The following is an 18,182-nucleotide window of genomic DNA, read 5'->3' on the forward strand; positions in this document are numbered from 1 at the left end:
TCGTCTGACGAAGTGTGCTCACTTCATTGCTATCAGGAAAGGTACTTTGGTGCCTAAGTTGGCCGAGATTTATGTGGAGCAGATTGTGAGGCTACATGGTATTCCAACAAGTATTATTTCGGATAGAGATCCGAGATTTACTTCCAGATTTTGGGAAAGCTTGCAAGAAGCTTTAGGAACGAAGTTGAGGTTGAGTTCAGCGTATCATCCTCAGACAGATGGTCAGTCGGAGAGGACGATACAATCCTTAGAGGATTTGTTGAGAGCTTGTGTTTTGGAGCAAAACGTGAATTGGGATTCTTGTTTGCCGTTGGTAGAGTTTACGTACAACAACAGTTACCATTCTAGTATCGGAATGGCACCGTTTGAGGCTTTGTATGGGAGAAGGTGTAGGACACCTCTGTGTTGGTATGAAACAGGAGAAGGTGCAATTCTTGGACCTGAGATTGTACAAGAAACAACAGAGAAGATTCGGATGATTCGTGAGAAGATGAAAGCGTCTCAGGATCGACAGAAGAGTTATCATGATAAGAGGAGGAAGGACATTGAATTCCAAGAAGGGGATCATGTATTCTTACGAGTTAAATCGACTACTGGAGTAGGGCGTGCGTTGAAGTCAAGGAAGTTGACATCGAGGTTTATTGGACCGTTTGAGATTTTGAAGCGAGTTGGGAAAGTTGCGTATAGGATTGCATTACCGCCATCATTGGCGAATTTGCACGATGTTTTTCATGTATCACAGTTGCGCAAGTATGTGTCTGATCCGACACACGTGATTGAATCGGACGATGTTCAAGTGAGGGATGACTTGACCATTGAGACTGTACCCTTGAGGATAGAAGGAAGAGAAGTGAAGAGGTTGAGAAACAAAGAGATTGCATCCGTGAAAGTCGTGTGGGGAGGACCGGCTGGTGAGAATGCGACGTGGGAGTTGGAAAGCAAGATGAGAGATTCTTATCCCGATCTGTTTCTAGGTAATTTCGAGGGCGAAATTCTTTTAAGGGGGGTAGGATTGTAACGACCCGTTTTTCGTATTCGTATATTTTATTAAATGTATTTTATTTATTAATTGGCTTTTATTATTTTAGTGAGCGACGAATAATTATTTAGCCGAACGTAAGTTATTAGATGCGAGAACCATTGTTTTGGGCTAATGGGCGTGAGAGGCATGGGCCTAAGCCATTTGGGCTTGGTTCATGATAATGAGAAGTAGTATAAGTAGCAAGTCCAACTTATGAATAGTATCATAACTTCATTTCTTTGAGTTGAGTGAGTAGAAGCAAGATAGAGCAAGAGCTAGGGTTTTGGCTAAGAGAAAGCTTGAGCAAGAGAAGGCTTGGATCATCATCTTTGCTTAAGGTAAGAGATTAGAATTCATGATTCTTGAGTGACAAGGAGGGGGGAGATTGTCTATGTCTCCGTTCCCGAACTCTCCCACTCAATTTCTTTTAGACCTTTGATAAGCTTTTGTATGTGAGTGTGATGTTCTTCATCATCACTTTGTATGTGTTAATCACTAGCTTGATTTCATGAAGAATATGTATGTGTTTGGATCATTTTTGAAAAGTTTGAGAAAGTTACTTAAAACCCAAGAAATTGGCTTGATTTTGATCATTAGAGGTATTTGGATGTTTGGAAGGGATGATTAATGTTCCTTGATACCATATATGTTTGGAATAGCTGTTTATATGAATTTATAACATGTTTGGATGAATTTTTGAGTTGATTTAAGGTTAAACCGCCTTAGATAACTCAAGAACAGATATTCTGTTCTGGTGTGGTTCGCTAAGCGACCAGGGGTTCGCTGTAGCGAACAGGTTCGCTGGATCTCGCCGAAGCTCGCTATGAGCAGGTGGTTCCCGGGGGAGGTTCGCTTAGGCTCGCTAAGCCTTCGCTCAGCGAATAGTTCGTTGAAGCTCGCCAAGTCTCGCCAAGTCTCGCTATGAGCAGGTGACTTCCTGGTGAGGTTCGCCAAGTCTCGCTAAGGCTTCGCTTAGCGAAGGCCTCTGTGACAGCAATTTTTGTTGATGTTTATAAGTGTGATTAGGCACTTGTAACATGGTTTAAGAGTATCCTTACATGATTGTTGATACATGTTGATACTGTTAATGCTTATTGTTAATCGTTATATGATTGATAAACGTGTATGCAATAAGTTGTAGCTTAAAGTGAGCAATGTTATGTTTTGGCATTAATTTGCAATGTTAAGTGAATGTGTTAGGATTGTGTTCCCGCATTCATAAAAGAGTAGCTTCGAGCTAGAGAATATCATATGGTTGATATGTGTATACATACATGCATTCATGATTGTATGTGAACATTGGAAACTTGGGTTCCAATAACGAAAATGGATTATGTGTCCATAATGAAGCCGAGGATCGGATTAGATGAATCCATGAGTCCGGAGTTGCTATCCAACAGGATATAAAACTGTTTTGGCTTATCCAAGGGAGATAAGATGGTTCGGTAAGTTCCGACATATCCAGCATGATACAAAACTGTTCTTGGTCCACCGTTGGTGAGACATCTTGGTACCACATGCATTTAGTTATGTCTAGGGATGGCATGACAGTGAATTAATTGGCATTAGATACGTTAGGGTAAATGCGCATATATTTGATAAATGGTACGTGACATTATTTGGTTGAATTGTGTTGAACTTTATTAATTGATAATCGTTTAGTGCGATGTTTTGGCGTGAGTTAGAATATGTATGATGTAGTTCGAAAGTGTAAGGTCTTTCTTATGCTCGTATGATATGCGATTATGTTTTCTAACTCTCTGCTTTGTGTTATTTGCTGGACCTTTGGGGGTTCAGATATTCAGGCTGAGGATTGTGCCGACGTTTAGACTGCTGTACTAGCGTGGTGTTGAAGTACCTTTTGGTGAGGAGACTTAGCATAGATTACTCCTCTTAGTACTAGCTTTTGACTAGAGTTTGTAAATAGTGAATGCTCTGGTAATGTAACATCGAGTCGGGGTTACGCTTGGATTTCATCGTATATCGGTGTTACCTTTTGATATGCTAGTTCTTGTATAAGTGACATCCTTAGGGATGAATATGGCTTATGTATATATATATATGTATATATATGCATGCTTGGTTTGAATGAATCCGCTGTTGCTTTTCATGTTAAAGTTCATGACGCTCTGTGTGTATGTATTGTGTTTTTAATTACCGCGTGGCACTCTGCCTTTACACTTGTTGAAAAGTTTTTAAAATTACGTTTTTAAGGGTAGTATGGGTTAGGGTGTTACAAGCAAAGTCCCACGAGTCTTTACAGGATGCCTGTAAAGTTGTGCAAGGAGGAGGTGAACGCAATTGAAGATGTATCGGCTGATTTGTGGCATACACGCCTTGGTCATCTGAGTCAGAAAGGACTCAGCATTCTTGCGAAGAAAAATTTTCTTCCGGTAAAAGGTACACCTTTAAAAACTTGCACTCATTGTTTTTCTGGTAAACAACATAGAGTTTCCTTTCGTAGTTCTGGTCCTCATAGGAGGCAGAATATTTTAGATTTAATTCACACTGATGTTTGCATGATGGATAGTAAATCTCTTGGTGGTGCTTTATATTTTGTTACTTTTATTGATGACCACTCTAGAAAAGTGTGGGCTTTTGTTTTGAAATCTAAAGACCAGGTACTAGGTACTTTTAAGCAATTCCATGCAAGTGTTGAAAGAGAAACAGGAAGGAAACTTAAGTGTATTCGAGCAGACAATGGTGGTGAATACAGAGGTCCATTTGAAGAGTATTGCAAAGAGCATGGTATCAAGCTTGAGAAGACAGTTCCAAAGACTCCTCAACACAACGGAGTTGCAGAGAGAATGAATCGTACCATTAATGAAAGGGTTAGGTGTATGCTCTCTCATGCAAAGTTGTCGAAAACCTTTTGGGGTGAAGCAATGAAGACTGCAGTGGGTTTGATCAACCTTTCTCCTTCTATTCCACTTGATGGTGATGTTCCAAATAGAGTTTGGACAGGGAAAGATGTCTCTTATGGTTATTTGAGAGTGTTTGGCTGCAGAGCTTTTGTTCACATTCCAAGAGATGAAAGATCCAAGCTTGATAAGAAATCGAAGCAGTGTTTGTTCATGGGTTATGGCAATGAACAGTTTGGCTATAGATTGTGGGACCCTGTTGATAAGAAAATTGTTAGAAGTCGAGATGTGAAATTCCTCGAAGACCAGACCATTGAAGACTTTGAGAAAGCTGAGAAACAGAAATCTGATGCTAGAAGTTACATTGATGTTGTGCCTAAACTTCCTAGTGGAACCCTTGTTGATGGGGGAGATGTACAGGTAGATGATGAGAATGTAACTGATGATCACACACATGATCATGATGAGTCAGTTGAAGAGGAGCCTCTTGAGCCATCGGTTGAACCTGAGTTGAGAAGGTCAAGTAGAGAGCGTCAAGTTTCTCAGAGATATCCTCCACAAGATTATGTAACAGTCACTGATAGTGGAGAGACAGATTACTACCAAGAGATTATAACAGATGTTGATAAAGAAAAGTGGTTTGAAGCCATGCAAGAAGAGAGAAGTTCCTTGCATGAGAAAAATACATTTAAGTTGGTGAAATTGCCTAAGGGCAAAAGAGCACCAAAGAAGGCTACCAAGGTAGAACGATCCCTCCCCACTTGAGTCGTGAGGGGGAGATTTGTTGGGTGAGTTCACTCCCCAAGTGGGACCCACACCAATTAAAAGAAAATAGAAAAAGAAAAGAAAGAATAAAAGGGGAGGTGTTAAAAGTCTTTGGGCTTAGTATTGTTTTAAGCCCATGTTGCCATGTGTTTTGGTCACGTGAAGAAAATAAAAGGGTTGTAACATAACACAATTGGAGAACAACAACAACAGTAGCCGCGTGAGAGGAACAGAGTTGTGCGCCGACAAATTGTGAGAGAAGAGATTTTGGTTCTAGGTGATAAAGAGTGTGTAGCAAAGTTGTTTTGTTTGAGCTACAACTTTAGTAAGTGGTTTCTATCATCTAGCTAGTTTTTACTAGTTGTTTAAATCTCTCTCTAGGTTATGTTAGTTTACCCACTTGTGTGAAAATTAAGTTGTTGTTTGATTCCACCTTTAGGTGATGATTATTGGTGTTCCTAGTATTTACTAGAAGACTATTTGTGTACCCATTATTGATTTATAGTGGAAGATTTATCTGGCTTTGCCCGTGGTTTTTTTATTCTCTCACATTGAGAGGATTTTCCACGTAAAATTCTGGTGTCTGATATTTATTTTACCGTCGTTATTATTTTGCTCTGCTATTGGAATTTTCTGGTTGCCCATTTAATTGCACAGGTGGTTGGGAGAGTTAATTCCGCATTTTAAAGAGACTATTTAGTCTGGTTTCCCCAACAAAGTGGTATCAGAGCTTTGGTTGATTTGTTTTGTGCAATTTTAAAATGGAGAAAAATTCAGAGCCGAATATGATTAAGCTGAACTCTTCCAATTACACACTTTGGAAGACTCTCATGGAAGATTTGTTATATACAAAAGATTTGTATGATCCCATTGAGGGTGAAAGTGCTAGATCGAAGGATACTTCAGATACTGATTGGAAGAAGATGAATAGAAAAGCAGTGGCTATTATCAGGCAGTGGCTTGATTTAAGTGTGTATCCTCATGTTGAAGCTGAAACGAATGCTCATACAATGTGGAATAAATTGAAAGAATTGTATGAACGGAAGAATGTGCAGAATAAGGCATGTTTGATTCGAAAGCTGGTTAACATGAAGTATAAAGATGGTGAGTCAATGGCAGAACATATGAGTGTGTTTCAGAACACGGTGAATCAGTTGACAGCTACTGATATTAAGCTGGATGATGAGTTGCAGGCTTTATTATTGCTCAGTTCTTTGCCTGACAACTGGGATGTTCTTGTTGTGAAACTGACAAACTCAGCTCCAAGTGGGAGGCTGGTAATGTCAACAGTTAAAGAGAGCATGCTTAATGAAGAGGCTCGAAGAAAAGAGCGTGGTTTGATCGGTTCTCATACTCAGTCAGAAGCTCTTGTTACAGAGTCACGGGGGAGCAGCCAAAGTAAAAATTTCCATAAGCATGATAAATCTGAGAGGCGCAGCAAGTCAAAAGCCAGAAAAGAATTTACCTGTTTTTATTGTAACAGGGAGGGACATATAAAGAAATATTGCAGATTGCTCAAGAGAGATCAACTAAGGGAAAGAGACGATGATAGTGAGAATGAAAGTGATAAAGACACTTCTGCAGTTGCACATGATAGTGCTACCGATGTCTACATTATTTGTGATGATGATGATTCCATAAATCTTGCCAGCCATGATTCAACTTGGATTATTGATTCGGGTGCCTCATACCATGTTACTCCTAGGAGCGATTTCTTCTCATCTTATACCATTGGTGACTTTGGTACGGTAAAAATGGGAAATGAGGGAGTTTGTAAAATTGTTGGTATGGGAGATGTTTGGGTTGAAACTAGTATTGGTTGCAAGCTTCAGTTGAAGAATGTTAGACATGTTCCAGATATCCGTCTAAACGTGATTTCAGTCAAAGCCTTAGATATTGAGGGCTATCACACTTACTTTGGTGGTGATGGAATATGTAAGATCACCAAAGGTTCTTTAGTGGTAGCAAAGGAGCAAAGTCCCACGAGTCTTTACAGGATGCCTGTAAAGTTGTGCAAGGAGGAGGTGAACGCAATTGAAGATGTATCGGCTGATTTGTGGCATACACGCCTTGGTCATCTGAGTCAGAAAGGACTCAGCATTCTTGCGAAGAAAAATTTTCTTCCGGTAAAAGGTACACCTTTAAAAACTTGCACTCATTGTTTTTCTGGTAAACAACATAGAGTTTCCTTTCGTAGTTCTGGTCCTCATAGGAGGCAGAATATTTTAGATTTAATTCACACTGATGTTTGCATGATGGATAGTAAATCTCTTGGTGGTGCTTTATATTTTGTTACTTTTATTGATGACCACTCTAGAAAAGTGTGGGCTTTTGTTTTGAAATCTAAAGACCAGGTACTAGGTACTTTTAAGCAATTCCATGCAAGTGTTGAAAGAGAAACAGGAAGGAAACTTAAGTGTATTCGAGCAGACAATGGTGGTGAATACAGAGGTCCATTTGAAGAGTATTGCAAAGAGCATGGTATCAAGCTTGAGAAGACAGTTCCAAAGACTCCTCAACACAACGGAGTTGCAGAGAGAATGAATCGTACCATTAATGAAAGGGTTAGGTGTATGCTCTCTCATGCAAAGTTGTCGAAAACCTTTTGGGGTGAAGCAATGAAGACTGCAGTGGGTTTGATCAACCTTTCTCCTTCTATTCCACTTGATGGTGATGTTCCAAATAGAGTTTGGACAGGGAAAGATGTCTCTTATGGTTATTTGAGAGTGTTTGGCTGCAGAACTTTTGTTCACATTCCAAGAGATGAAAGATCCAAGCTTGATAAGAAATCGAAGCAGTGTTTGTTCATGGGTTATGGCAATGAACAGTTTGGCTATAGATTGTGGGACCCTGTTGATAAGAAAATTGTTAGAAGTCGAGATGTGAAATTCCTCGAAGACCAGACCATTGAAGACTTTGAGAAAGCTGAGAAACAGAAATCTGATGCTAGAAGTTACATTGATGTTGTGCCTAAACTTCCTAGTGGAACCCTTGTTGATGGGGGAGATGTACAGGTAGATGATGAGAATGTAACTGATGATCACACACATGATCATGATGAGTCAGTTGAAGAGGAGCCTCTTGAGCCATCGGTTGAACCTGAGTTGAGAAGGTCAAGTAGAGAGCGTCAAGTTTCTCAGAGATATCCTCCACAAGATTATGTAACAGTCACTGATAGTGGAGAGACAGATTACTACCAAGAGATTATAACAGATGTTGATAAAGAAAAGTGGTTTGAAGCCATGCAAGAAGAGAGAAGTTCCTTGCATGAGAAAAATACATTTAAGTTGGTGAAATTGCCTAAGGGCAAAAGAGCACCAAAGAAGGCTACCAAGGTAGAACGATCCCTCCCCACTTGAGTCGTGAGGGGGAGATTTGTTGGGTGAGTTCACTCCCCAAGTGGGACCCACGCCAATTAAAAGAAAATAGAAAAAGAAAAGAAAGAATAAAAGGGGAGGTGTTAAAAGTCTTTGGGCTTAGTATTGTTTTAAGCCCATGTTGCCATGTGTTTTGGTCACGTGAAGAAAATAAAAGGGTTGTAACATAACACAATTGGAGAACAACAACAACAGTAGCCGCGTGAGAGGAACAGAGTTGTGCGCTGGCAAATTGTGAGAGAAGAGATTTTGGTTCTAGGTGATAAAGAGTGTGTAGCAAAGTTGTTTTGTTTGAGCTACAACTTTAGTAAGTGGTTTCTATCATCTAGCTAGTTTTTACTAGTTGTTTAAATCTCTCTCTAGGTTATGTTAGTTTACCCACTTGTGTGAAAATTAAGTTGTTGTTTGATTCCACCTTTAGGTGATGATTATTGGTGTTCCTAGTATTTACTAGAAGACTATTTGTGTACCCATTATTGATTTATAGTGGAAGATTTATCTGGCTTTGCCCGTGGTTTTTTTATTCTCTCACATTGAGAGGATTTTCCACGTAAAATTCTGGTGTCTGATATTTATTTTACCGTCGTTATTATTTTGCTCTGCTATTGGAATTTTCTGGTTGCCCATTTAATTGCACAGGTGGTTGGGAGAGTTAATTCCGCATTTTAAAGAGACTATTTAGTCTGGTTTCCCCAACAAAGTGGTATCAGAGCTTTGGTTGATTTGTTTTGTGCAATTTTAAAATGGAGAAAAATTCAGAGCCGAATATGATTAAGCTGAACTCTTCCAATTACACACTTTGGAAGACTCTCATGGAAGATTTGTTATATACAAAAGATTTGTATGATCCCATTGAGGGTGAAAGTGCTAGATCGAAGGATACTTCAGATACTGATTGGAAGAAGATGAATAGAAAAGCAGTGGCTATTATCAGGCAGTGGCTTGATTTAAGTGTGTATCCTCATGTTGAAGCTGAAACGAATGCTCATACAATGTGGAATAAATTGAAAGAATTGTATGAACGGAAGAATGTGCAGAATAAGGCATGTTTGATTCGAAAGCTGGTTAACATGAAGTATAAAGATGGTGAGTCAATGGCAGAACATATGAGTGTGTTTCAGAACACGGTGAATCAGTTGACAGCTACTGATATTAAGCTGGATGATGAGTTGCAGGCTTTATTATTGCTCAGTTCTTTGCCTGACAACTGGGATGTTCTTGTTGTGAAACTGACAAACTCAGCTCCAAGTGGGAGGCTGGTAATGTCAACAGTTAAAGAGAGCATGCTTAATGAAGAGGCTCGAAGAAAAGAGCGTGGTTTGATCGGTTCTCATACTCAGTCAGAAGCTCTTGTTACAGAGTCACGGGGGAGCAGCCAAAGTAAAAATTTCCATAAGCATGATAAATCTGAGAGGCGCAGCAAGTCAAAAGCCAGAAAAGAATTTACCTGTTTTTATTGTAACAGGGAGGGACATATAAAGAAATATTGCAGATTGCTCAAGAGAGATCAACTAAGGGAAAGAGACGATGATAGTGAGAATGAAAGTGATAAAGACACTTCTGCAGTTGCACATGATAGTGCTACCGATGTCTACATTATTTGTGATGATGATGATTCCATAAATCTTGCCAGCCATGATTCAACTTGGATTATTGATTCGGGTGCCTCATACCATGTTACTCCTAGGAGCGATTTCTTCTCATCTTATACCATTGGTGACTTTGGTACGGTAAAAATGGGAAATGAGGGAGTTTGTAAAATTGTTGGTATGGGAGATGTTTGGGTTGAAACTAGTATTGGTTGCAAGCTTCAGTTGAAGAATGTTAGACATGTTCCAGATATCCGTCTAAACGTGATTTCAGTCAAAGCCTTAGATATTGAGGGCTATCACACTTACTTTGGTGGTGATGGAATATGTAAGATCACCAAAGGTTCTTTAGTGGTAGCAAAGGAGCAAAGTCCCACGAGTCTTTACAGGATGCCTGTAAAGTTGTGCAAGGAGGAGGTGAACGCAATTGAAGATGTATCGGCTGATTTGTGGCATACACGCCTTGGTCATCTGAGTCAGAAAGGACTCAGCATTCTTGCGAAGAAAAATTTTCTTCCGGTAAAACGTACACCTTTAAAAACTTGCACTCATTGTTTTTCTGGTAAACAACATAGAGTTTCCTTTCGTAGTTCTGGTCCTCATAGGAGGCAGAATATTTTAGATTTAATTCACACTGATGTTTGCATGATGGATAGTAAATCTCTTGGTGGTGCTTTATATTTTGTTACTTTTATTGATGACCACTCTAGAAAAGTGTGGGCTTTTGTTTTGAAATCTAAAGACCAGGTACTAGGTACTTTTAAGCAATTCCATGCAAGTGTTGAAAGAGAAACAGGAAGGAAACTTAAGTGTATTCGAGCAGACAATGGTGGTGAATACAGAGGTCCATTTGAAGAGTATTGCAAAGAGCATGGTATCAAGCTTGAGAAGACAGTTCCAAAGACTCCTCAACACAACGGAGTTGCAGAGAGAATGAATCGTACCATTAATGAAAGGGTTAGGTGTATGCTCTCTCATGCAAAGTTGTCGAAAGCCTTTTGGGGTGAAGCAATGAAGACTGCAGTGGGTTTGATCAACCTTTCTCCTTCTATTCCACTTGATGGTGATGTTCCAAATAGAGTTTGGACAGGGAAAGATGTCTCTTATGGTTATTTGAGAGTGTTTGGCTGCAGAGCTTTTGTTCACATTCCAAGAGATGAAAGATCCTAGCTTGATAAGAAATCGAAGCAGTGTTTGTTCATGGGTTATGGCAATGAACAGTTTGGCTATAGATTGTGGGACCCTGTTGATAAGAAAATTGCTAGAAGTCGAGATGTGAAATTCCTCGAAGACCAGACCATTGAAGACTTTGAGAAAGCTGAGAAACAGAAATCTGATGCTAGAAGTTACATTGATGTTGTGCCTAAACTTCCTAGTGGAACCCTTGTTGATGGGGGAGATGTACAGGTAGATGATGAGAATGTAACTGATGATCACACACATGATCATGATGAGTCAGTTGAAGAGGAGCCTCCTGAGTCATCGGTTGAACCTGAGTTGAGAAGGTCAAGTAGAGAGCGTCAAGTTTCTCAGAGATATCCTCCACAAGATTATGTAACAGTCACTGATAGTGGAGAGACAGATTACTACCAAGAGATTATAACAGATGTTGATAAAGAAAAGTGGTTTGAAGCCATGCAAGAAGAGAGAAGTTCCTTGCATGAGAAAAATACATTTAAGTTGGTGAAATTGCCTAAGGGCAAAAGAGCACCAAAGAAGGCTACCAAGGTAGAACGATCCCTCCCCACTTGAGTCGTGAGGGGGAGATTTGTTGGGTGAGTTCACTCCCCAAGTGGGACCCACGCCAATTAAAAGAAAATAGAAAAAGAAAAGAAAGAATAAAAGGGGAGGTGTTAAAAGTCTTTGGGCTTAGTATTGTTTTAAGCCCATGTTGCCATGTGTTTTGGTCACGTGAAGAAAATAAAAGGGTTGTAACATAACACAATTGGAGAACAACAACAATAGTAGCCGCGTGAGAGGAACAGAGTTGTGCGCCGACAAATTGTGAGAGAAGAGATTTTGGTTCTAGGTGATAAAGAGTGTGTAGCAAAGTTGTTTTGTTTGAGCTACAACTTTAGTAAGTGGTTTCTATCATCTAGCTAGTTTTTACTAGTTGTTTAAATCTCTCTCTAGGTTATGTTAGTTTACCCACTTGTGTGAAAATTAAGTTGTTGTTTGATTCCACCTTTAGGTGATGATTATTGGTGTTCCTAGTATTTACTAGAAGACTATTTGTGTACCCATTATTGATTTATAGTGGAAGATTTATCTGGCTTTGCCCGTGGTTTTTTAATTCTCTCACATTGAGAGGATTTTCCACGTAAAATTCTGGTGTCTGATATTTATTTTACCGTCGTTATTATTTTGCTCTGCTATTGGAATTTTCTGGTTGCCCATTTAATTGCACAGGTGGTTGGGAGAGTTAATTCCGCATTTTAAAGAGACTATTTAGTCTGGTTTCCCCAACAAAGTGGTATCAGAGCTTTGGTTGATTTGTTTTGTGCAATTTTAAAATGGAGAAAAATTCAGAGCCGAATATGATTAAGCTGAACTCTTCCAATTACACACTTTGGAAGACTCTCATGGAAGATTTGTTATATACAAAAGATTTGTATGATCCCATTGAGGGTGAAAGTGCTAGATCGAAGGATACTTCAGATACTGATTGGAAGAAGATGAATAGAAAAGCAGTGGCTATTATCAGGCAGTGGCTTGATTTAAGTGTGTATCCTCATGTTGAAGCTGAAACGAATGCTCATACAATGTGGAATAAATTGAAAGAATTGTATGAACGGAAGAATGTGCAGAATAAGGCATGTTTGATTCGAAAGCTGGTTAACATGAAGTATAAAGATGGTGAGTCAATGGCAGAACATATGAGTGTGTTTCAGAACACGGTGAATCAGTTGACAGCTACTGATATTAAGCTGGATGATGAGTTGCAGGCTTTATTATTGCTCAGTTCTTTGCCTGACAACTGGGATGTTCTTGTTGTGAAACTGACAAACTCAGCTCCAAGTGGGAGGCTGGTAATGTCAACAGTTAAAGAGAGCATGCTTAATGAAGAGGCTCGAAGAAAAGAGCGTGGTTTGATCGGTTCTCATACTCAGTCAGAAGCTCTTGTTACAGAGTCACGGGGGAGCAGCCAAAGTAAAAATTTCCATAAGCATGATAAATCTGAGAGGCGCAGCAAGTCAAAAGCCAGAAAAGAATTTACCTGTTTTTATTGTAACAGGGAGGGACATATAAAGAAATATTGCAGATTGCTCAAGAGAGATCAACTAAGGGAAAGAGACGATGATAGTGAGAATGAAAGTGATAAAGACACTTCTGCAGTTGCACATGATAGTGCTACCGATGTCTACATTATTTGTGATGATGATGATTCCATAAATCTTGCCAGCCATGATTCAACTTGGATTATTGATTCGGGTGCCTCATACCATGTTACTCCTAGGAGCGATTTCTTCTCATCTTATACCATTGGTGACTTTGGTACGGTAAAAATGGGAAATGAGGGAGTTTGTAAAATTGTTGGTATGGGAGATGTTTGGGTTGAAACTAGTATTGGTTGCAAGCTTCAGTTGAAGAATGTTAGACATGTTCCAGATATCCGTCTAAACGTGATTTCAGTCAAAGCCTTAGATATTGAGGGCTATCACACTTACTTTGGTGGTGATGGAATATGTAAGATCACCAAAGGTTCTTTAGTGGTAGCAAAGGAGCAAAGTCCCACGAGTCTTTACAGGATGCCTGTAAAGTTGTGCAAGGAGGAGGTGAACGCAATTGAAGATGTATCGGCTGATTTGTGGCATACACGCCTTGGTCATCTGAGTCAGAAAGGACTCAGCATTCTTGCGAAGAAAAATTTTCTTCCGGTAAAAGGTACACCTTTAAAAACTTGCACTCATTGTTTTTCTGGTAAACAACATAGAGTTTCCTTTCGTAGTTCTGGTCCTCATAGGAGGCAGAATATTTTAGATTTAATTCACACTGATGTTTGCATGATGGATAGTAAATCTCTTGGTGGTGCTTTATATTTTGTTACTTTTATTGATGACCACTCTAGAAAAGTGTGGGCTTTTGTTTTGAAATCTAAAGACCAGGTACTAGGTACTTTTAAGCAATTCCATGCAAGTGTTGAAAGAGAAACAGGAAGGAAACTTAAGTGTATTCGAGCAGACAATGGTGGTGAATACAGAGGTCCATTTGAAGAGTATTGCAAAGAGCATGGTATCAAGCTTGAGAAGACAGTTCCAAAGACTCCTCAACACAACGGAGTTGCAGAGAGAATGAATCGTACCATTAATGAAAGGGTTAGGTGTATGCTCTCTCATGCAAAGTTGTCGAAAGCCTTTTGGGGTGAAGCAATGAAGACTGCAGTGGGTTTGATCAACCTTTCTCCTTCTATTCCACTTGATGGTGATGTTCCAAATAGAGTTTGGACAGGGAAAGATGTCTCTTATGGTTATTTGAGAGTGTTTGGCTGCAGAGCTTTTGTTCACATTCCAAGAGATGAAAGATCCAAGCTTGATAAGAAATCGAAGCAGTGTTTGTTCATGGGTTATGGCAATGAACAGTTTGGCTATAGATTGTGGGACCCTGTTGATAAGAAAATTGCTAGAAGTCGAGATGTGAAATTCCTCGAAGACCAGACCATTGAAGACTTTGAGAAAGCTGAGAAACAGAAATCTGATGCTAGAAGTTACATTGATGTTGTGCCTAAACTTCCTAGTGGAACCCTTGTTGATGGGGGAGATGTACAGGTAGATGATGAGAATGTAACTGATGATCACACACATGATCATGATGAGTCAGTTGAAGAGGAGCCTCCTGAGTCATCGGTTGAACCTGAGTTGAGAAGGTCAAGTAGAGAGCGTCAAGTTTCTCAGAGATATCCTCCACAAGATTATGTAACAGTCACTGATAGTGGAGAGACAGATTACTACCAAGAGATTATAACAGATGTTGATAAAGAAAAGTGGTTTGAAGCCATGCAAGAAGAGAGAAGTTCCTTGCATGAGAAAAATACATTTAAGTTGGTGAAATTGCCTAAGGGCAAAAGAGCACCAAAGAAGGCTACCAAGGTAGAACGATCCCTCCCCACTTGAGTCGTGAGGGGGAGATTTGTTGGGTGTGTTCACTCCCCAAGTGGGACCCACGCCAATTAAAAGAAAATAGAAAAAGAAAAGAAAGAATAAAAGGGGAGGTGTTAAAAGTCTTTGGGCTTAGTATTGTTTTAAGCCCATGTTGCCATGTGTTTTGGTCACGTGAAGAAAATAAAAGGGTTGTAACATAACATAATTGGAGAACAACAACAATAGTAGCCGCGTGAGAGGAACAGAGTTGTGCGCCGACAAATTGTGAGAGAAGAGATTTTGGTTCTAGGTGATAAAGAGTGTGTAGCAAAGTTGTTTTGTTTGAGCTACAACTTTAGTAAGTGGTTTCTATCATCTAGCTAGTTTTTACTAGTTGTTTAAATCTCTCTCTAGGTTATGTTAGTTTACCCACTTGTGTGAAAATTAAGTTGTTGTTTGATTCCACCTTTAGGTGATGATTATTGGTGTTCCTAGTATTTACTAGAAGACTATTTGTGTACCCATTATTGATTTATAGTGGAAGATTTATCTGGCTTTGCCCGTGGTTTTTTTATTCTCTCACATTGAGAGGATTTTCCACGTAAAATTCTGGTGTCTGATATTTATTTTACCGTCGTTATTATTTTGCTCTGCTATTGGAATTTTCTGGTTGCCCATTTAATTGCACAGGTGGTTGGGAGAGTTAATTCCGCATTTTAAAGAGACTATTTAGTCTGGTTTCCCCAACAGTATCATAATGAAACATAAAAGACGAAAAGAGTGCAAATATATGAGAAGACTTAGTTAAGCTGTTTACCTCTTCGTCCAGCTCGTAGAAGGAATTGCAAAGTATCCAATCAGCTTGATCAATGTTAGAAAACTGACCAACTGCAAGATCAAGAAAAGTTGGATCTTTTTCATAGTTTAATAAGAAAGAAGGCATGTCCTTATATTGTAGTTTAGGAAGCACCGGTAGTTGAATCTCTTGAACATCAAGAGGAACTGCTATTTTTCCCACAAGAACATGATAATATATACTATTAACACTCATATTTTGAGTGAGGAAAGATACCCCAAAAATTCCATGTTTCTTAGCAACATCAAGAACCCAAGGGTAGAAAGCATCATAAATAACACAATCAATAGGGTAATTTGTTCTATTAAGTTTCTCAATAAGGTTTTCAAGATTTTTTGGTCCTACTTGCCAAAAGTGATCCACATATGACTTAAAACTCCCTGCTTCCCTAATCCCACCATTGTCGAATCCGTCGGAAATGGTTTCGAGTGTGATGGAAGGTGGTAGTTTTTGCAAGATTTTGCCAAAGAAAAGGGTTGTGACAAATGTTATTTTTATTCCTTCTTGTTGTAAAAGTTTGGAGAATTGTAACATAGGATTAATGTGACCTTGTGCTGGAAATGATAACACCAAACAATGTGGTTTGTTCTCCATTTCCAATTTCTAGTTTTCGATGAAAACTAATCTTGTGTGGTGTTACCTAAGGAATCAACTTAAAAATTGATCATCATATAAATAAGGAAATTTTATGTGAGACAAAAATTAGGCGACAATTTGTTAAATAGGTTTAGATGTGGCATATTAATATGGAAAATGCTAAATATTTAAAGAAAAGATGTTATCAAGTGTTCTAACAAAATAAAAATGATAACAAATTAGTTGGTAAGTGGTGATTAATGATGGACTTGATACGGAGGTATACAGTTCGATATTCGCAACTGCAAATGGAGGAGAGTTGAAACTACTTGATGTCAAATCAAACTTCCGAACCAGATTAAACGGTTCATTGGACGGGATTCTGGTGGTGAAAACAAAAAAAATAAAAATGATAACTAGAGTTTATAAGACGTTTAAGTTACCATAAAAGGTTTATATATTTATTAATCATTAAAGGAAAAGATATTAAATTCTTATTTTTATGTTTAATGTATATTTTTCGGACAATTATTTTATTGGTTTCTAAACAATGCTATTTTCTTACCAAAAAAAATGCTATTTTTAAAATTTAGATTAAATGTACTATCCCTGTGATTATTTTTAATTTTTTTTAAGAACTTTTTATAAAACTCATTTTAAATTTTCAAGCATTAATTTACTTCTTTACCAACATACACCTAATTAAAGTATATGCTTTTCTACAATTATATAATAAATATTCTAGAAAAATATTAATTCACACTCTCTCTTGAAGAATAAAATGGTAAGATAAGAACAATAGCAACAATTTAATGGACAAATTTAATACACTCTTATATTTAAATATGGAGATAATATCAATTTTCTTAATCTTCATAATTTTTTTAATAGAGTCTTATATTTAAGAACGAAGATAATATAAAATTTCTTTGTTTATATTAATAACAATTTAAAAGCCGACAACAATTGGATTTTTTTTTACTAACACAATTGGATTCTTGTTATTTGGAAATTTGGCATGGTTAATATCACCGGCCGATGGAGAAATTTTAAATTGATGCAACAGTTTATGACAACACTATTTTACTTTAAATATTATTGTCACGACAATTTATAAAAGAATTCTTTAATTACTTTGAAAGTTACTATGCTATTGCGGAGTCATACCTCTGTGGAGAGACTGTTCCTCCGTGACAATTTTATTTTTATAACAAACAACTAGACATTTACGAGTGCGGTGCACGGGTCTTATGCAATTTTAGACTATAATTTAAAAGAATTATTGGTATAAATTAAAATAATAGGTATTATATGAAAATCTCCACTATCTGCATTATAAATGAGATGTTACACGACTCTCGAATACTGTAAAGGAAATTTATAATGTTGCATGAACTCAAGTCTCATATATGAAATTATTATTTGTAAAGAGCAACGTTGTTATAAATCAGTTATGTAAAAATGAATTAGATCTAATTTTAAAAAAATGATATCCTTCACTTTATAATACTAATACATGTGATATTACAGAGTATTAAATTAAAAACAATATCATGCTACCAACGCAATTATTTTTCAAAGATTAAATGTATGCATAAAAAACGCAAGCACATATAACACATGTAAAATTTCAAATTAACCCATGTTATTCGAAAAACATTACTAAAAAGAAGACTAATTTCACAAGAAATAGGAAATGGGTAGCGAATGGCCTAGTGGTAACAATCTTGTTAGTTTACTGTTTCTTAATGTTTATGGTCCTGGGATTGAATCCCATGTTCGTATAAACCGCAGTACCCTCAGGGGCAAAAACGGAAATTCAGGGGTAGAAAAGAATTGAGGGGGGTTGGGAGAGAAACCATCTTATAAATGGGTTCTATTCCTCGTGACATTTTAAATGGGTTCTATTCTACAACAATCACTACGTACGGGATTAGCTACGAAGGCGTTTGTAGCTAATCTCTAGTAAAACAGAGTTAGCTACCGATTTGTTGTGAATTAGCTGTCATGTAGGGCGTAGCATGGATTGGGCGGCAAATCACCTATCAAAATATTTCCT

The 18,182-nt window shown here is 38.1% G+C and overlaps 1 protein-coding gene across 1 annotated transcript in view; it reads right to left on the reverse strand.

The window, feature by feature from the left end:
- Nucleotides 1–16,262, reverse strand: part of LOC123889766 (UDP-glycosyltransferase 74G1-like) — a 28,675-nt gene extending 12,413 nt beyond the window's left edge. Inside the window, exon 1 of the mRNA XM_045939258.1 lies at nt 15,509–16,262. Within this exon, the coding sequence (XP_045795214.1) occupies nt 15,509–16,141 (633 nt within the window). The 5' untranslated portion in view covers nt 16,142–16,262. The remainder of the gene's footprint in view (nt 1–15,508) is intronic.
- Nucleotides 16,263–18,182: the final 1,920 nt, after the last annotated feature.

The sequence above is a fragment of the Trifolium pratense genome, linkage group LG6 (genome assembly GCF_020283565.1).
Source record: "Trifolium pratense cultivar HEN17-A07 linkage group LG6, ARS_RC_1.1, whole genome shotgun sequence".
NCBI lineage: Eukaryota > Viridiplantae > Streptophyta > Magnoliopsida > Fabales > Fabaceae > Trifolium > Trifolium pratense.